We start from the raw sequence: 21,609 nt of genomic DNA, 5'->3' as shown, positions 1-21,609 counted from the left end.
CTCAGCCCGATACTCGATTCCACACCATGACAACTCCTGTGTATTTGTGCACAGCTTCTCACCTTGAAGCGAACATGTGAGTGAAAAAAACATACACGGGAGGTTTGTGCTATGAATTTACAGTGTTGCCACACAAGGCTTTTCACGGAGAGACACTGACCAACCAGAAGTCTTATTAAAAGCTTCAGATAAGGTTTGCTAACTTGTGCTTACAGACACTTCGATCTGCTTTCAGTAATGCTTAGCTTGCCTTACAGCTCTGGCTTGGATAACATTATTTTCTTTGATGTCTCTTAATCCCTTTTCCCAAAAATAATAATTAAAAAAAAGTGGTACATTTGGCATTTCTTCAGCCTAAGACATTCAAAATTATGCTTTAAACATTAAGACATTACATGTGCTGTAAATCACACCGTTCACTAACATGAAATGTAAGAATCACACCTCCCAGAAGTCCTAGTTTGAACCGTTCTCTCAGTTTATCCCAGTTGTTTTACTATTAAGTCTATTACCAGCATTTAAGGTTTAATTCTGAATAAAAATCACCATCTGTAAGTGTTGAAGTTACAGGAGTCATTGTGGACAGCATCTATCCTTTCCTAGATGTGCTTTTTCTACTGGCAAAGCTGAATGCTTTTCCAACAGTATGACAGGAACCAACCAAACAGAAAAAAAAAACACAAAAAACAAAAAAACAAACAAACAAAAACAAACAAACAAACAAACAAACAAAAACCACAAAAAGAAACAAATGCCCTTATTGAGGCCATAGCTGTAGCGTACGCAGTTAAGACAGCAAGTGTAAAAGCAACACGTAACAGTATGAGGTTTTACGTCCACCAAAATTAGCTGCCCATTGCTGGTAAATTACACACTACAGATTTTAACTTGAGTATTAATTGAATCCCATTGGTTTAAACTGACACTTTGTACCATGTAAAAGCCTCACTGACAGGACAGGCCCAGGAAGGCACTCTGTGTATCAGTGTAGAATTCCTAGTGGAGAATTTCAGAGCTAAGTCCATTGATTCTAATAGAGTTGATCGTATCCTTCTGGACAGCATCAATAGACCCTACTACTGGAAACAGCCATTCTTGACTATTTACTTTAAAAACCTGCTCTCCTTGCCATCATTTCAGTCTGAAGAGTGATAACACAGCTCTAAGTCTAAGGAGAACAGGGAAATGAGATGTCTAGAGAGAAGACATTTAGAACTACAGAAGTTAAAAGGTCTTACTTGTCTTGCTGGAAAAATTGAAGTCCTTTAACAATACTTTATTACATCTCCTAATGCAACTGATATTCTTAAAGCAGTAAGAACACCTTCCTTCATCAGAACGCTGTGTTGGCAGATTATACAGCCAGACCTCATTGTTCAGTCAGGAGCCTCAGGGACCAACTTTTATATTAAAATTCAAGTTTGGCAAGACTGTTGGAAAGTTTAACATTTTAAATCTGGCAGCTGAAGGTTCAAGCATAACAACTGTCCTGGACAACAATTAATACAAGAAAATTAGTGAGCAATTCACACTAGGTGGCAAGGGTAAGATATTCCGTTACTCTTTTGATGGAAGTGCATCCAAATGAAGAGATGTTTATCCATGCAGAAACAGAGTAACAATTGGCACAATCCAGAAAGGGAGGGTTCAGACACATTCCTCAGCTGACATCAAAAGAGGATTTATATATTCAAAGCCTTCAAATTCAGACTGGTCAATCTTCTTCACAATATCACTATTAAGATTGGAAAAAAAACAGTCATTAGTTCAGCAAGCTTAAAATGGTAACAATATTTAACAGATTGTTTCTCTTAAACTTTAGACTTGCACACACCAGATCGCAACTTGGAACATTTCCTTTCTCTCTCTTTTTGTCCCTCCCTATCCTTACAGTTACCACATGTGGTTTTTTTCCTTAGCCCCTATAATGGCAACAGAACACAAAACCACCCAGGAGCAGTTGGGCTGCTCCCGTGCACATATTCTCCCTGCAAAGCAATCTGAAAGGTTTGCGGTTTTAAAACTTTCCCCAGACAGTCAGTTTTCTGAAAATTTGGAAACATTAGGATGATAGGTACAGCACCTGCATCTGCAGCAACTTTTCTAAACTGTATTTGTACTTTATGCATTCACAAAGGGATGAAGGAGGACATTGGATGTGAGACCTAATTAAGTTGCTTAGGTAATGCTTCATATTCACTGTTTGTGTGTACATACTACATAAACGTTACACAAAACTCTAGAAAAATTCCTACAGTGCAAACAGTGGTGACTCAGTCGAACTAGACAGGTCCTTCCCTCCTCTCATCCCAAACCAGGGCCCCTCAGGAGTAAGGAACCACGAATCTGCTACCAAAATCAAACACATTATTATGCATTTTATCAAGGCTTTTCAGCCAGGGTAATCTCACTTCACTACTGACAATTTTGAATACCCAAACAAGCCAAATATAGCATCTCCTCTTGCTCAGAACACCTCAGATTCAAGTCAATCTAAACCAGATATTCTAGAAATATTGTGGCAGTAATGCAAAAAAAATCCCACTGGACAAAATAGGTTGTTTCTTTCACACGTTCATTTTTTGCAGAGTACTACAACTTGTAAAATGACACTTATTCATCTTCCCCTCAACTAAGATTCCTTACTGCAACTTTCCCACTGATAACTGATTTTTCTGTCATGCTAGAGTACAAGGCTTAATCCAACCACACTAAGTCTACCATGAGGACCTAGCAGAATTTTCTCCAAACTAACATACAAAAACATTTACTGGTTTACGTATACTCCATGTACTACGACTACTGCTATGAAATGAAGTTTTATAACTCCTTCACTGACTTATCAGAACTTCTTAAATCCTACATTACTTACTCATCATCTGGAGTGAGCTGCACAGGTTCATTGGTGAATTGGGAATCAAAGTTATCCAGACCAAATTCTCCAGATATATTTGGTTTAAATGGAGGCACCACTTGCTTTTGCTCCATCTAAGAAAAAATACACTTACTGACACCAAGAACGAGAACAAGTTACAATCTATGGAATTATTTTAAAACAAGGCTGGAAGTTACTGTTAAGTTTCTTTTGTACACTTTCTACAACCATTCTATTAATCTACTGTACTTACTGTGTGTGGATTAAAAGATTCTGTACTGGCATTATGGTACACCATATGTTAAGAGCTGAAGGTTTTTGAAGTTTTCCAGGTTTTTACATGATCTCTCATGCTCAGAATAAGTTGCCTTCAATACAAAGAAAACAAGCCCAGCCAGTGGGCATTCACATACCAGATCCCAATCAACATTGCGGAAGAACGGATGTCCCTGGATATCTGCAAATCCCGTTTGAGGATGGCAGCCTAAACGTTCCTTTGGATCCTGTGCAAGGAAGAAAATACTTCTAAATGGGTGCTATGGCCTACACAAATAAACTACAAATGTTACAAAGCCCGTGAGTGGCCTGGTGTGAGCTAGAACAGAATTAATTCTGTTCAGTGATTTTACTTGTCAGCCAAGTCTCTTCTAAGTAACCACACTTTCTGAAGTTAACAGCATATTTTTGCAGACAGTGAGAAATGAAACACCAGGGTCTCGAGGGACACTGAAGAACTAAGTTAACATTATTTTGGAGACTGTTCCGATTTACTGCCTGAAATAGGCATGAATACATGGAAGTCTTCAGTGGAATTTTACATAAACTCTGCCATTTTTCTTTGCTTTTTCTTCAGACTTGTTTAAAACATACCACGTTTCAGAGTAAACTTGGTTAGATTGCAAATGAATTTGATTCTTGGCCTCGCCCGCCTCTCCCTGAGCAGACTGACTATGCCAGGCAATCACACTGGAGTAGTAACTGCAGGTTACTAACAGTAAATAAAGGCTAGCACGTGCTCAGACTAGTCCACCACTACCTTGGACTCTCAGGCTATTTAGCTACCAGAAAACAGTGTATACTGCCTCTGCAATTTCCTTGATGAAGTCATCAGCAATTGTCAGAGTGATCTGCTAAGATGCTTCTCTTTGAGAACCAAAATAAATTTGATAAATTTGTTCAATTCCCCAGATTAAAGAAATCACATGAAGCATTTCTATGCCTTTCCATTTGAAATGCACTTGCTGAGAATCTGGAGCTTCGGATTAAGACAAGTATCTAGAATAGGTCCCCCAAACCCACTGAAATTCTGCTTTGGGCTCACACCTTTTCTACCTTGTTTCTGTAGCTGGCATATGAAGTATGTCTGCTACACATCAATTAGTCCACGAGTTTAAAACACCCAGCTGCTCTTACCTTATTAAGGAAACTCTTCAGAACACCCGCTGCTTTAACTGAAAGGGATCGGGGAATTCGGATCTGTTTTTCCAAAATTACTGCAAGAAAACAAGGTTCCCATCAGCCTTTACATTTTTAAAGTTAAAGGTAAGTAGAAACAAAGCCCTAAAGCATAGGAACACTCGTGGCACTTACCTTGGAAAAGATAATCCTCTGTGTTCTGATCAGGATTGTCAGAACTGCCAACAATATCAAACGGCGACCGGCCCGCCATCATTTCAAACATCAGCACACCAAGTGCCCACCAGTCCACACTGAAGCCTAGAGTTAAAGAAGAAAACACCACTGGAGACATTCTGGAGCAAAATACCAACACTCTCAGGGGTAAACACACATGTTTTGAGAGAAAAGAATTACTTTAAAAGCTTAAGTGCTGGCAGTCTTTCTATCTCCTTCTGAAGAAAGGAGAGGTAAAAATTGTACTAGATGTTATATGGTTCATTATGGGCACAATAGGAGGTAATGTTGTACAAAGAAGGAAATTCAAAAAGTTTAAAGGTTGGACCTTAACAGAGGTGTTATGACCTTAACATAGGCTTAAATAATATTTAAGTCTAATTATTATTAAAAGTGCATTATCCACAGTGGGGAGCATAAGGACAGGGGAGAAGTATGTGATTCCTAATTGTAGCAAGACAGTAATTTATGGAGCTAAGCATATCTGTCCTACCGTTCACTACTAAAGACAAAAAATTCCAGTGGCTAAACTGGAGCTAATAGGGTCTGGTTGGCCTAGGAAGTTTTTGATAAGGAAATTCAATTCCTTAAGAATGAGAGAGACATTCAATTGAAAAAAAAAGCCAGTAGATAAATATATATACTTTTTTAAAAAATAGGAATTAATCGCATAGCTTGTTAAAATCTTAACAGATTGAAGATCTGCATGGCACAGGAAGGTTAGGAAGACAGGGTAAGTAACAGGAAACAGAATGAGCCTTCTATACTCTCTTATGTCTCTTGCTTCGGGAATCTTGAGGACTTTCTGAACAAGCAATTGCATAGACAATTTTTAACACTGAGAGCTGTGGAAGGGCTAACTACTAACTAGGCCCTCTGCAATGCATTTATAGCTGATAATATAATTGCTGACAAATATAAACGTCCAAAACTGAACACAATTCAAGACTGCAGGTCTAGATCATTAGTAGTATCTAAAATAGCTACCAACAACAATAAATTTGGAAGACTTAAGCTATTCAAGATTGACAAAATGAACTTAAAATGTGTTTGACAGGCTATCTCATTTGCTTGCTGTAGTGTTTTCTGCCCCTCCTTTGAAGGTTTATTCGTTTTTTTCAGACAGGATGCTGAATTAGACAGATCACCTCTAATGGAGACTTATACTTTCTACTGCTTAACAACCTGAGCAAGAAGATATGACATGAAATTTATATAGTAGTAGTGAAAAAATCAATTTACCATAATCCTCTCCCCGGAGAATTTCAGGTGCAATATAGTTTGGAGTACCACAAAATGTGCTGGTTGTGTCACCAGGCCTCAGACCCTCCTTTAAGAAAAGATGGGAAGAAAATACTTTACCGTTAGTCAGATCCCACACTTGCCCTCTGCTAAGAACTTTGGTTTGAGTTAATTTAAGCACCACAAACAAACTGCCTTTATTTTAGTAAAACTATACTGAAATCTGTATGTAAATGAATACAAAACACTACTTGTTTCAGGAGAAACAGAAGCAAATCAGCAGTCCTGGTTAGCAGGGGAGCTCCCAGGTGACTGGAGGCTTGCCAAAGTGAAGCTCATCTACAAAAAAGGCTGGAAGGAGGATCCAGGGAACTACAGGCCTGTCAGCCTGACCTCAGACCGGGGAAGGTCATGGAATGGTTCATACCGAGTGCACTCACACAGCATGGGCAGTGCAGCCAGGGGATCGGGCTCAGCCAGCATGAGTTCATGAAAGGCAGGTCCTGCTTAACCAACCTGGTCTCCTTCTATGAGCAGGTGACCCACCTAGTAGAAGAGGGAAAGGCTGTGCATGTTGTCTACCTGGATGTCAGTAAGGCCTCTGACGCCATCTCCCACAGCATTCTGCTGGAGAAGCTGGTGGCTCATGGCACAGACAGGTGGACTCTTCACTGGGTTAAAAACTGGATGGATGGCCAAGCCCCGAGTTGTGGTGAATGGATTTAAATCCTGCTGGTGGCTGATCACAAGCGATGTTACCCAGGGCTCAGTTTTGAAGCCAGTCTTGTTTAACATCTTCATCAATGATCTGGGTGAGTGCACCTTCAGTAGGTTTGCAGATAATACCAAATTGAGCAGGAGTGTTCATCTGCTTGAGGGTTGGGAGTCTCTGCAGAGGGACCTGGGCAGGTTGGATTCATGGGCCAAGGTCAGCTGTATGAGGTTTAACAAGGCCAAGTGCCAGGTCCTGCACTTGGGTCACAACAACCCCAGGCAACGCTCCAGGCTTGGGGAAGAGTGGCTGGGAAATGCCCGGCCGAAATGAAGAGTGGCTGGAAACTGCCTGGCAGAAAAGGACCTCAGGGTGCTGGTGGATAGCCAGCTGAACATGAGCCAGCAGTGTGCCCAGGTGGCCATGAAGGCCAACGGCATCCTGGTCTGCATCAAAAACAGTGTGTCCAGCAGGAGTAGGGAAGTGATCATGCCATTGGACTTGGCACTTGTGAGGCCACAGCTTGAGTACTGGGTTCAGTTTTGGGCACCACAGTAAAAGAAAGTATAAGAAAGAGACTGAGGTGCTGGAGCAGGTCCACAATTTCTTAATTGTTGGTTTTACTGGTTAGCAAGGAACTAGAGCTTACCTTGCACATGCCATAGTCTGTGAGTTTAATATGCCCTTCAGAATCTAGTAGCACGTTATCCAGTTTTAAGTCTCTGTAGATTATCCCTCGTTCATGTAAATAGTTCAATGCTAGACTGATTTCAGCAGAATAAAACCTAGCGTAGAAAAAGATATTGATTACTCAAGTAAGCAAAACCCAAACTAGAACAGTCTTGGTAATATGATAGTTATCTAACTATAATCTCATGTATTCAATTATTTTTCATCGGAGAGGTATATAAGTTGTTGATAATCCTACAAGCATTTCTATGCCACTTTAAAAAAATATTTTAATTAATATTAATGTCTACTGAAATCATCCCTGTCATCTCACCATCTGAGATGAAGCATATGCACCAAAAACTCGGCATTTGCCTGGACAGCTGGTTGTTGTAAGAGAAACACATTGATATCATTAGTCAGTTAAAAAAAATACCAGAACAGTGTTTTTCTAGAAAAAAAAAGTCAGACTCGGACTGAAGTCATCTAGGGTAATGCTAACACAAACAATACCTATCACAGTTCCTTCTTTAAACAAAAATGTGATAGCTTGCAGCATCAAAGTGAGGATGCACTTTCATGTTTCTTAAATCCTTTACATCTGGAGAGGATTTGCTAGCTCATCATCATCATAATCTCTGCACTACTGCACTGTGTCAGAAAACAAACTGGCTTGAGGTGAGAGATCTAGAATTAGACATACCTGGCATGCTCCTCTGGCAGCTTTCTTTGTCTCTGCATATGAAACATTAGGTCTCCTCCATTTACATACTCTATAACAAAGAATAACCTGAAACAACAGGAGTTTGTTACAAATAATTGTATACAAGGCTGAAAGAAGTTTGAGATGTTCCAGGTCTGTTATCAACGTCAATTCAACAGCTCCCATCTCTCTGGTGTCACCATTCTCCCTTCTTCTGAATAAATTCCAAGTTAAAAATCAGTATATTAAGCTCCTCTAGGTAATTCCTTTATTTAAAGGAAGGTAAGCAATGCTTCCCACACTCCTAATCCGGTACAGTTACTGCCTATCATTATTATGTACATGAGTATATAAATAGATTGACATCAGTTTCTATACACAAACCATCAAAAAAGTTTTCATTTCCCTTCCCTATCTCTTTAATTTCCTTTGTTTGTCATTAGTACAATTAGTCTATTACAAATACTCTTTCCACTTCCCTCTACTCGGTTGACCTTTTCAAAGAGCAAGGATGTTGTTTAAATATATAATAACTATGTTTTATATGTACCAAAAGTTATCACTGTATAGAATAGTGGTTGATTAATTTAATGCAATCTCTTTTTCTATATACAAACACAAAGGAAAATACTATTTGTCATCTCTGTTTTTTAAGATTCAGATACTGTTTTCCAGGTCTTGCTCAGACATTCAATTTTAGAGAGCCCATGCAAGTTTCAGATAAATTTCCTCACTTTCTACGCTTCTGATTTCTCTCTCTAAATCTTTTTTTTTCCCCTCCCGTTCTAGGCTCTGTCTTCTACTTCATATTCTTAAGCCTTTTCTTCTGCTGTCTACACCTCTCTTCCTGTCCAGAATCCTTCCCAGCACACCTACCAGTACTTTACATTCTCCTGCATCTTCGTAATCTGCACGGACTTTTGCTTATCAAATGCTACAATGATTTACAGGATGCTGACTTTCATCATCTACCTAAAAATGCTTTAAGTATGCCTTTGAGGTGCCTATTTAAAAGACAGTACATAATATTTTTAATAAGACTATCATCTTACTATCTTATGACCTTTACCTGCTTTCTGTCTGGAAGCAAGAGTGTAGTCCAACAAGAAAGGGATGATTTGAAGCCTGTTCAAAGACGTGTTTCTCTGTCTGAACCCAATCGATATCCTATTTATTTAAGAAAAGTGACACTCAGAAAAGGATAGTTGCACTTTTTAGGTCAAATATTCATGGCAATCAGCAGAATGATATTCGAGTATTTTGCCATCCTCGTTCTGCTTTCAAGAAATTAAATATAATATAGTTCTCCAATATGCAAGTAAGAACATTTAGCACTCTGTTTACTGTTTTCCTGTCATGAGCATCCTGTATTTGTAGCATCCTTGTGTGACTACACATGGGAATGAAAAACCACTCATCTATAAAAGATAAGCTGGTGTAGACAAACGTAAAGTAGCATCAAGAAATGCAGAAATCAGGACTTATATCTTGGTAGACCAAGAAATAAATGCAAAAGCTCTTGAATAGTAAACCACAGTCACTCAAGTCTTTTCAGAGTAGCCTAAAGAAACACAAGGGAAATCTTCAGCAACAAGATGTGTTTCACAGTGTAATATGACAACTTCTGACAAGTTTCCACTATCAATTGTATAAGCTAAAAACTTATTGTTAAAATGGAGGTCTAATTTAAAGAGCAATTAAAAGAACATTGCGAGTTCTTTGTAACAAAAAAAACCAAACTTGAACAGAAGAACATCAGACTCTGCTCATTTCTTTTTCAGCCCAGCAAGCCAAAGTAATAGGAGATGTACGGAATACTGCTCCAAAATAATGCAGCAAGCCAGGCTTATTCACTTGAGTTCTGCAGAACCACTGATCACAAAAGGAGACACTGACAACAGAGGCAGTGAGGCTTACAACAGAGACCACTAGCACACAAGGGTGGCTGTGAGCTACCGGCCTGTTAACAAAGACCTCAAAATTGGTTATCTGTCTCATGAACCTTCTACATCATAATGCCTTTAAGAGACCACGGGTATAATTCTCAATTAGCATTGCAGGCTCAGAAACCTGGCTCCCACCTTGTGGCAGCTACCAAAGCTCTTTGGAAGAGCTGTCAAATTTCTTGGTGAAGAGCTTGCCTACCTCATCGTCATTGACGAGCTCTTTCTTCACCACTTTCATGGCGTAAATGCGTTCTGTTTTCTTCAGTCGGACAAGCAGCACTTTGGCATAGCTGCCCCTGCCTATAACTCGGAGCAAATCAAAATCCTGAAGACCCAGACTGGAGGAAGCTTTGCCACTTTCTCTAATGCTCGTTGCCTTGTGGTAAAGATAATTTGAAATTAGTAAGCAGGCGTGCCAATTTTAACAACTGCAAAAATCAGCATTTCAAACAGCACAGCAAGATCAATATAAACAACCGACTCAGTTAACACTTGTTATTCTTAAAACTCTGCTGTCCTGGAAAGGAATGGGAGGGGAAAGGAGGCTGAGGAGACTTGACAGCTAACAAACAAAACTGGACATGTTGGAGTAGGTCCAGATGAGGCCACAAAACTGATCTGGGGGCTGGAAAACCTCTGTCATGAAGAAAGGCTGAGAGAGTTGGAGTTGTTCAGCCTGGAGAATAGAAGGCTTCAGGGAGACCTTACTTAAGGTCTTAGTAAGAAGCTTCCCATCGCTGGAAACCTTCTAGGTCAGGTTGAGCAGGGCTCTGAGCAACCTGCTCTAGTTGCAGATGTCCCTGCTCCCTGCAGGGGGTTTGGACTAGATAACCTTTAAAGATCCTTCCCAACCCAGACTGTTCTAATTCTCTGAAACTGGAGGCCTTTGGAATACTTTCTAATAAAAGCACTTCTCAGCTCAACATTCCAATGGAAAGAAGTTGCAAGCCATAGATGCACACACCTGAGAGAGGAACTCCAATGTGCTTTATGCACTAGTTTTTAGTAATTTAACACCACAAATGGAAATCTTGAAATTGAGAAAAACACAGGCTTTGAGATCTCTGAATACAGTTAGCATCGTTGAGATACTTTACCTCTTTTTCTTCACCAACATGGTCCAAGCTCTCGTGACTTGAGGGATTGTATGGAATCACTAAAAATGCAAGAAAAAAATATTACACCAATAAGGCACAAGTATATTTTCTTTTGCCTTAAAATTTCCACACAGAAGCTCACAGAGAGAGAGAATTTAAATGTATCTATTGCAAGTATTCAAAACCTGCTGGGTTTGGTTCAGTCCTTTCAAGTCATCATTCTTTTGCAATACTGCATTAATAATCAGTTATGGCTAATACAAATCCCTATAATTATATTTGGAGATCTCTCCAGATTAATCTTGACTCCACACACAGAGAATCTTGTGCAGAATAGTGGTTTAGTTTTTTATACTGATCACTATCTATATCCAAATTCAAATGTTAGGAAGTATCACACTGATTACTACAAGAATGAACTTGTTTGGCTGCTGATCCAGCAGAAACCTTGTCAAGGGTTTTTTTGTTTGTATGTTTGATCTGGGCATTTAAAGTACACAGCTCACTAATGGAAAAAATGTAACTGGCAGCCTAAATTCTTCCTTTTTAGCCAAGCTTCTTAAGCTGAACAGATACAGAAAACTGAGGAATTTTTGTTTTTATATCACCCTTAGAATCAAGAAGCTGTCTTATCTTTCTTGGTCTATGAAAAAAAGTAAAGAAGGGTTTTAAAAATAATTTTACTTGAAGTTATTCTGCTTAATTTTAAACACCAAAGTTCAGTTTCAGCAACTTAGAGTAATTTAAAGGGAAAAAACACCCTTGATCATACCTGATTCTACATTATCTGAATGCACTGATGATGGATCCATAGGCATTATTGGTTCCTGCAAATATACAGAGGATTTTTGTAGTAGGCTGTCCAAATGTGAGAGACATTATTTTAGAGACAACAAATAAATGATCCCTGAGAAATATAGCCTAGCTACTTTTTAACTTGGTTCCTCAACATTTACTATTCTCATCCATACACAATGTACAAAACCATTGCAGTCCTTATTTTACTTGTTTTCCAGCAGTTACCACACGTCTCCCAAAGCTGCTGAAGTGACAACCCAGTACAAGAGAGAAAACAAGTACAGCAGAGGAGAAATGAGGCAGAACAGCTCATGTACTTCAACTGTATATGCATTAGTGGAATTCTGAAAATGTAGACTTGTAGCTGTCTGCTTTTAATACTAAAAACAGAAGCAGTAAAACTGAATTTTTCTGGGGACTTAAGAACTAACGATGAATGAATTTCTTGAGAGAAAAGTCAAAATTTTGGCACTTCATCTTCCTTTTCTGTAAAATGGGAAATAGTCTAATAATCTAACAGATATTTAGAGAATTTATTTTACTTGTACTTCAGTTTGAAGAGTAAAATAGCCTGTGTGTATATATGTGCTATGCAAAACATAGTGAAGGATGAGGTAAATATCACTTATATATTCGTATTTGACACAGGAAAAAACTTTAGAGGTGAACATTAGACTCCTGTCTTGCCACTAAATTGCCATTTTGCTACGTGAGTCCCAAACTTTCTTGCAAAGGTTCACAGTAACCACAAAGAGTGATGTTTCTTCTGCTGGGATTATCTGCTGACTGTAGTTTGAAAACCGTTAGTCTAAAATGGGGTTTTTGGTTGGTTGGTTGTTATTTTTTCAAGACAACTCTTCAGGGAGGTTTTACTTACTGGTTGTAGCGTATGGCGGCCACATTCAGTATTGACAAGTTTGTGACACTTCTTGTGGACAAGGAGTTTGCAGTTGATGCATTTATATCCTTGCCGACCCAGGCCCCATATTCGGTCAGTGCAGATGGCACAATGAGCTCTCTAGAAGAACACATCAACAAAACCGATTACAGAGCAAAACTAAACAAGAACAAGCATTCAGCCACATTTTCATTAACAAAAAACAGAGGACAGGAGATCAGAGAGATCCCTACTGAACTTGCCACTATACAAAGTCTCTATCTGAAAATTTTAAGAACAAGCAGGCAGATAAAATACAGAGGAGCTCAAAAATGACAACTGACCAATAAGCAGCAACTGCCATAGGAGAGAGTGTGCAGCTATATGGAAAGGTACAGGCAGAACCAACCTCTTCTGCTGCTGCAGACCCAGGGAGGCAGGAGCCCACTCCAGGGCATAAGTACTGCAGCTGAAACAGCAGGCTACTGTGACCAAGCTGATTTGCTACAAATCTTGTCACCTTTCTGTCTAGATGAGTCCTCACAGATGAAGGCAGGAAAGCAAAAGCTTGAACACATTATCCACCAGATAACAAGACGTGGGAAGATCACCACTCACTGAAAGACGTTCACAAAACAACTCAAAAGATCCATTAAAACAAAACCAGGCTGTCTATGAAAGGAAAAGTGGGAAGTGACTAAACTATGGTGCAAAGACAGCCTTTGACCAGGAAGAGATTAAAAAAAAAAAAGCAGAAGTTAGATATGAAGGATGCTCAGGATGAAATTTAGTGGAGATATTCTCAGGCATTAAGCACACAATGCTTAAGCTTAGAAAAGAAGGGAGGATTATTGAAGTTGTCAAGGAACCTGGCTTATTCAAATATTTGGGGTTTGTTTTTTGCTGATGCTTTTTCTAAATACAGCAGATAGCCTTCTTGGTCCTTAGCTAATTATATAAGACCACTGCTTTTTGAAAATTTTACAAATGTTTTGTTATTTTCAGTCCATTACACGCCATAGTCAGTAGGCAGTTTGGAGAACCATCTCAGTTTTTTGTTTAGGAAGAGAAGACTCTGCATCATAAGCAAGTCCTGATCTTCCTACTCCCAGAATTTAAAGAACTGAAAGTGTACTTTCAGCTCACAGTCATCTAATGCCAATGTTCAAGCTTGCCCTCTGGGAAGACATTAAGGGAAAAGAGGATCATTTATGTAATTGATATAATGGTTTCAGAGTATATGTAAAGTTAATTGCAACCAATTTTTTTTTCTATTTGAAGTTCATGATAATTTAATAATTATTAAGTTTGCTGAAACTACAGGTTTAACAAGAGCCTACCTACCATAGACAAACAAGAAAATTGAAAATAAAACTACCTTATCATTTTTCAAGGCAGAGACATTGTAATTACAAAAGTAAGACATCCCTGTACCATGGTGTTAAGTACCCAACAAGAGTCTCACCCTGTTAAATCGTTTGGCTTGGAAAGTGTGACCATTTGCACAATAGAGCTTTCGCCACCGGCGGGCGCCTCGGCGATAAATGGATTCTAAGAGGAAAAACACAGGATTATATCCATAAAAATATAAACACAAACCTACATCTTCTCACGTTTGTTTCTGTGTATAGTGGTTGCAGAGTGAAGTTTCACTTCTGCATGTTACAGAAACAGAGTAATGTTCTAAATATATTTATTTTTTAGTTTTTGGAGAAAATTTGAAGTAGAATATTGCAATCAACTCAGTGTTAATTCCCCTCCAAAGTTAAAAGGAACAGTGAGTCAAGAGAAGGAAAACTGCTCAAACAATACAAACATTTGTGTGCAAAGTATGCACCTCCCTTACCTAAACTTGGGAAGGAGCTGTGTGGAAGGGGAAGGTGGAAAGAAGATGAATTTGAGGAGCATGCCCCAATTTAAAGGATTGCTTGCACAAATCCTCCAGTGTTTTTGATCCACAGCTACTGCTGTTCAGTTTAATTTTTATTTTTTATTACTAGAGGCACGTCAGGAACCAAATTGGAAAACTAGAATACACAAAAACTACACTGAATTGCAAATGTATTTCTGAGTTGGTCTTCAACCTCATTTTTTTTTTTCATAAAAGCAGCATTATCCATTCTGTCAAAGTTAACTTTTAAGCATACACATTTACATTTGTCAGAGACTTGGATACCAAGCTGACAGATGTGTGTGTGCATAAACTTTTATAAAAGCACATGTAGAAGTTAAGACAGAGGGACAATTACCTCTTTAATATCTAGTGCATTAGCTAACATAACTTAGAGGTTTTCAGAGAATATTCGTGATAGTACCTAAACATTAATTTAAAAGAATTAACCATAAGATCTCTAAATGGTGTGGTGACAAGTCATTACCACTGGTTACAAGCCTTTGTTCACACTACTCAGCCAGCAATCTGGCAACTACCAAAAAGACAGGAATAGGATAAAAAACTGTCAGGATAGAAGAGGCAAAAGCAAAGGAAGCAGAGTGACATGGATAGTTAACAGGAATGTGAAATGCTTATTAACAATGATTCAGAAATGACAAACAGCATTTAAGTTTAGCAAGACTTTTTATTCCTTTTAAATATTTAATTTGTAGATATTTGCATTATTAATATTCATAAGTGCAGAATGTCAAACTGTAGGATATCACAATCTTCTAGAACAGGAAACCTGAATTCCTGATTTTCTGTACTTCTAAAATAAAATGCCCACTTACTGTCTTCTCCGGGACAAGGCATGCCAGGCCGCTCTGGTACACAAGGAAATACTGTAAGGAAGACATTAACTTCTGATTAATTTTTTATTACAGACAGAAAATAAATCTTTGGGTTAAATACACACTACCAGAGGCATTCAACCATTGAAGGAAGCCAGCACAGACTGCATTTTAACAAAGCCTTGTGCAAGGGTAAGTGAGCTGAAAAGCTGCCACAGCCTTTGCTGGGTGTAACAGTGATATATGTGAGAAATACAAGCAAAAAGCAGGACAAGCCAAGTTATTTCCTAAACAAAGTAACTAGAAAAAAAGTAATGACTCTGGTTTCTCAAGTGACCAGTCACCACAGTCAGTATTTAGAAATCTTGACCATGAACATATTACATACAATGTCCTAACAGCTACATGTGATCTTGCCTATGTGAGCCTTTTTTTTTTCAGCTTATTTAGCTTCAGTAACTGTCAGAGAGAAGTATAACTGGGGAGAGATGGTACTGGTTTAGTCAGAAGGTTATCAAACAAAAATAAATGGAGAAATTGCAGATCAGAAAGCATACTGAAGTAGTATCTACAGAAACAGTGAAATATATATACACGCAGATTGCACGCTTCTTCTGGCTTTTAAAAGAAGTCTTTGAGGGAAGCTGAGCAGCTTTCTTTTCCTTCCAAATGATCTGATGGGGAACTAGAGGGTTTGCATCCTTTTAGAGAAGAACCATGGTAAGACACTAGTGCAACACACCCACTACCACTCTTTACAATGATCCCCTGCTTTCCTGCTTTAATCTCTACTAAACTGAAATCTATTTTCTACTTGTAAAAAGTTACAAGCAGTAAGAAAAACAGTGCAGAAGCTACCAAAATAGACATATAACCCTGAAAAATAAAAATTACACATCAAACAGGAGCACAGTATTGTTGGGTCCAAAACTGGTCTAAGGTACTTGATTTGAGAAACATCAAACTTTTTAACTAATCTGGCATCACAAATGGAGCTCATCAACTTTTTTTCTCAATATAGATGCTGCTCTGAAACAGTTAACAATAGCAGAGTGTAGGACACTCTACCATATACCTTCTATCACTCGTTGCCAGCAAGTGTATGAAGAGACTGGGGAGGAATAAATGAGACAGAAGCCGTCTTTCATTAATAAAATAACACCAAAATATTTTTTCCTCCCTTAATTTAATAAAGAGCATTGACAAAGTGCTGACAGCTAAAAAGTGCAGTGCATGGTTTCAGCAGCCTCTTGACAGAATGCCACAACAGGCTTTAAGTGAGAAGGCTGGGCAAAAGACATAGATAACACAAGTTAAAGATCCCACTTCTTCACAGGTACAAACATGAGAACTAATATAATAAATTTCACCATACCATGAATTAGAAGCTCTGAATCCTTGTTTAGTTCATACAACCGAAAGGCCTCTTCTAACTCCAGCTGAGAAGAAACTGTACATGGGTCTCCTGTAGGAAGACAAGAGAACAATACAAATTGCAATTCAATTAATTCTGTGCCATTCAGCAGTTCCCTCACAGTTCTAAGGTAGTTATTGCAGCAAAACAGAACAATATTCTCAAGTCTGGTAGCGTTCATTTTTAGCACTGTTCAGAGAGTACATCTGAAAATAGAGTCATGCAGAATGCTTTCAGGGAAAACAAAAAGGTGAGATATTCCCAAGAGGGAAGCAGATCATAATCACAAAACACCACTGGTTTGGTCTGCTACAAGAATGGTTACACATAATTTCAGTACAGGAGGCACAGGTTATCTTCCTGCACCTCACATCCTTCTGAGATTCCATTTTATTCCAAAGACTTTTAATTAGAACTGATTCAATTCTATTTTCACAGTTCCTTCAACATTGCTAGGACTTTAACTAGGAGGTGAAAAAGCAATTAGACCTCTAGTCTTTCCTCAATCGAGACACTGGACAAATCATGCAACCTAAACTACTCCATTTTTCTGATTTTTAACTATTACTTCCACACTCACAGATCTATTTAAAGTGAAATGTCTTAAAGCACATCAAGGCAGGAAAAAAAAAGCATGGATTGGTCGTTTGGCTTTTTTCTCTTTCATAAAACAAATGCAGCTTTTATTGACTGGTTTTTTTTGATCATTTGAGATAGAGCAGATTATCACAAAAGCATTTGGCTCATCTTTTAAAGTTTCTCTGGCAAGACTACACTGGATTGCTTTAACAAATTTGTGTTTCAGAAGTCACAGTTTAGGACTGACTAAAGTCTCCTTGCAAAGAGTTACTTTATGTTTCTAAAAAGCATAACATGCACCCCCTAAAGCTATTTCAGAATCATTCAACAACACTTAATTACATCAGGGCAGTTTTGGCATATAGGTAGGTTTAAAAGCTATGGACAGGGGTGGGTGAGGAACAAAGGAGATTAAGCTACAGATCTGCTGTACTTAGGAGCAGGAAGGACCTTAAATTCTAGACTTTGTTCATATGCCTTTGGACACACAGCTCATACTTTATCTATTTCTCAAGATTCATCTAAGACTTCATCTGATATTGTAACTGACCTCCTCTATCTGTCAGTGCCTGGGAACTTCTACAAAGACTGAAAATAAACAGCCTTGCAACAAAATGCTGTCTTTGGTATCTGATGCAGGTTAGTAACACTATACATATATATAAAAAAAAAATTATCCCTCTGAAAGAAGAAACCTTTTTAAATACAATACCACAAATGAAACATTTTTTACAGCAGTGTTGAATCTGAATCATCATTGCCCAAAAGAAAGTAAATATTTCTGGTTATTAGGTCAACTTTCCCCCCCACCTCCTTGTACACAGGATGTTCTGTACAAGAATGTGGGATTTATCTCTGCCTGCTCGTACTCCAGCATGTTCTTTCTAGCCAAAATCCCACAGAGAAAGTCTACTGTCATCTAACGTTTCAATTTCCAACAGAAATATTGCTTTCCACACCTTTAAGTGGTAAACTGGTTATAGATAACCAAATTGGAAGAAAGCAGAATAATTTCCCTCTCAGCTGAACTGGATTGAAAGTTTTACCACTTTGAGTCTTCATTCAATACCATGGTTTGAAAGCTAACTAGCAACAGTTTCATAACTATTCTCTTTCCGGTTTGTACTACAAGATATCAAAATTAATATAGGCATTGCTAAGGCTTTTCAGTAATACCTGGTTCTAGAAGGCAGAGGGATATTTAAAACTCACCCTACAAAAGTTATTCCAGTTAATTTGTCTTGTTTCTAATGTGTCCATTCTATTGGTAAAAGATTAGTAATAAGCTGTCCATTTTCAGCATTCTGCATTTATTCTTCTCTGCAAGTCATAATCCTCAAAACGAGCCTGTGAAGCCAGTTATAATCATTTTTCACCATACCCACTCCCCCCTACAATTAGCCTATCTGGACATGGAACTGCCAACCTGCTGCACAAACCCCTGCAGCGCCGAGCACGGTGGAAGGAGAAGGAACAACTCTACTTGTTCAGACTCACTAGGAGAATCAACAAACCAGTTTTTCCTCATTTGTTTCTGACACCTGCGCAAACAGTTTTGTGTTTCTTTTTGGCAGGAGGCTTACACCTTGATTCAAACTGGAAACAGGTTTATAGGCATACTCCAACAAATTTGGAGCGGTATGAATTTTGCAGCTGAAGACAGATGGGTAAGCGTCATGGGAAAATGTTTACTTTTGAGTTATACAGCAAGAAATAACAGACCAAACACAAACATAAATGTAGTGTCCATCCTACAGGACATTTCAGAAGACAGGTAAGATGAACAGACTGCATACAGAAAAAACAGAAGTTTGTCTAAAATCAAAGTCATTCTATTTCCAGTTGTATCTGAGCATTTTTTAAGTTCTTTCTCTCAGCTAAATTTGGTCTGCCTTTGTGTGCCATCACTTCTATGAAACAGAAGTGGTTATATGTGATGCTCTGCATCCTGCAAAGGCTAAAAAGACATTTAGCGTATGACAAACAAAAACCTTAGTGGCTAGGTAAATCTAGTTCAGTCACACGTCTGATCAAGCAGTGCAGTCAGGAAGTAGTGATGAGATGGTCTAGACACCATAGTTTGTCTTGGTCTACCAGAAGCATGGGAAGTAGTATAACAAGTACCAGTCCACATGACACATTTCCTCATGATACTATTAAAAAGAGAGCTTCATTTTTAAGAGGATGTGATACTGGAATTTTCCAAGAAAACAACTGATGCGTGTCTAGAAGGAATACCAACTGAAAACACTGGAAAGTGGTGGGGAGAGGAAGAGAGGAGACCAGGGTCTGGGAAAGAAGCCATGTGTTGTAGATGCAAGAGTGATTCATAACAAAGACAGGGATTTTTTTTTTTTTTTAAACACAATCTTCATCATTAGATTAACTTTTTCTCTACTGCATGACACAGTCAATAATTAAAGAAAACTCTTTGGGAAAATTGAATCCTGTTCATGAGTACATAAAAAAAAAAGTTCAACTGCAGCATTCCTTTTATTAAAAAAACCCCAAACTTCTCTAAGGAGCAGAAATGGAGACAGATCCGTTCCTTCACATAAACCATTAAATCTGCACAAAATTTTCTACAAATGTTTAATTGAAGACATGTACTTCTTACTAGGACCGACTCTCCCTCTTCAGTGAGAAGTCCATCATCCTCCTCAAGATAAAAACAAGCAGCAAGCTTATGAAGTAAATGTTTAACTCTGCACAGAAGTTTAGTCATAAACATTGTTCATTTTACTTCAGTGCATCCGCCTGGTGCAAATAACTTGAGAACGATGAGAAGAAGGAAAAAAGAAAGAAATCCTGCTCAGATTGCCAAAACTCCATAATCTCCAACAAGCCTGCCCATATACCACTTCTAAGAATTAGCTTGGGTCCATGTTTAGCTTTAAGCTGTGAATCAACTGGCACTTGCCCAAGTTTGAATGGGGAAGCTGTGAGAAGGGGAGGAAACGGTTCCATAAGCACCATTTATGTTAATCACTACATACAAATACTAATCGCTGCCAACAAATCACTGCACATTACGGCCTTTTATGTACTGCATCAAGTACTTAGCATGCTAAAATAACTCAACAGCTATTTCATAATTCAGACATCTCTTTGGTGTAGCTCAAAACTTAGGTGTAGAATACACAGTTCCACAAAGAAAACAGAAACTACAAATAACCTTTTCAAAAAGCTACTACCGAGTACACGCAGCTCAGAACTGGGCTACAGCTGTTAAGGAAAAGGGACAACAGATTCTGATCTTTTCTCATCTGAAGTAAACTTTTAACACAGGTAACATAAGTGCTAGAGTTGACAAGAACTCTCAGCCAAAGTTTAACTACTACACTTTGATGAAAAGCTACTTGGACAAGTAATTTCTCTTCTAACAGTTAGACGAAGTTTTACTAATAGTTGTGTGTTAATGGACTTCAGGTTGCTAAAGTAACAGCTGATACAAACACTCAAAATATAAGTTCTCATTACACATACAACTCAACTATAAAATGGTATTGATACAGTAGATAGATACTCTAATTTCTGTCACTTGAGGTTAGTCTAACTCTCAAAGAGCTAAGACTTAAGAGGAACCGTGCGCTTCTTCAGCAGTATAAGGGAACATTTTCCACTCCCTTCCTAACAAATGCTAACACTGAATTCATATTTTGATAATCACAGTTTTAATTTATTAGGTAAAAAACAGAAAAGAGCTCTCTACCCTAAGTTCTTTGAAGCAATGACCTTTCCATTAGATATACTGACAAAGGCACTGGATAACCATCATTTTCAGAGTCAGATTTACTATACCTAAAAACATACTAAGTATGTTTTGTAAGCTTATCTTATGAAGGGAGAGGGAAAGGAAAAGGTGAAAGGGAAAGGAGACCTAGACAGCTGAGGAACATACTGATCAAATATTTGTCATAAGACTAAGAACCAGGCATTGATTTACCTTCTTCATCAATCCATTTCATGGTGAAAAGCTGCTCGTTGTCAAAGGAGCACATGTCTCGAACTTCACTGCACAGTCCCTCGAACGAGATGGAAGGTTCAAAATAGGTTATCATGATGTCCCTGACCAAGAGAAAAATAAATTTGAGAAATGATACCGCAATATGTAGCATTTGATCATCACTTCTAATGCCTTTCATACACCACTAATACAAAACCCACACCTGCTGCAGCCCCCTAATAATATTAAAGTAATATTAGTAAACCATTAGCACACAAGTTCCCTTCCTAGAGCAAAGTCAAGCTCCAGGTGATTTTTATTACTAATTACTTAACATTTAATCATCTGGGTATCTGCTGAGGAAAAAATTAAGATTTAAATGCCCAAATAAC

The 21,609-nt window shown here is 38.3% G+C and overlaps 1 protein-coding gene across 1 annotated transcript; it reads right to left on the bottom strand.

Annotated features, from left to right (window-relative positions):
- Positions 1-1,511: 1,511 nt before the first annotated feature.
- Positions 1,512-21,339, bottom strand: PRKCI (protein kinase C, iota; the record flags this gene model as incomplete). Its single annotated transcript, XM_008948174.1, has 17 exons — positions 1,512-1,735; positions 2,873-2,988; positions 3,289-3,378; positions 4,289-4,368; positions 4,466-4,591; positions 5,750-5,837; positions 7,111-7,246; positions 7,834-7,920; positions 8,903-9,000; positions 9,979-10,155; positions 10,877-10,935; positions 11,649-11,703; positions 12,552-12,692; positions 14,017-14,102; positions 15,279-15,329; positions 16,654-16,743; positions 21,218-21,339. Coding segments are annotated over 17 exons (1,690 nt in total), but the record flags the coding sequence as incomplete, so codon positions are not given.
- Between the last annotated feature and the right edge of the window lie 270 nt (positions 21,340-21,609).

Source organism: Merops nubicus, unplaced genomic scaffold (genome assembly GCF_000691845.1).
Source record: "Merops nubicus isolate BGI_N331 unplaced genomic scaffold, ASM69184v1 scaffold15509, whole genome shotgun sequence".
NCBI lineage: Eukaryota > Metazoa > Chordata > Aves > Coraciiformes > Meropidae > Merops > Merops nubicus.
Note: the sequence above shows the minus strand (reverse complement) of the source record. Positions and strands in the feature narration are given on the sequence as shown.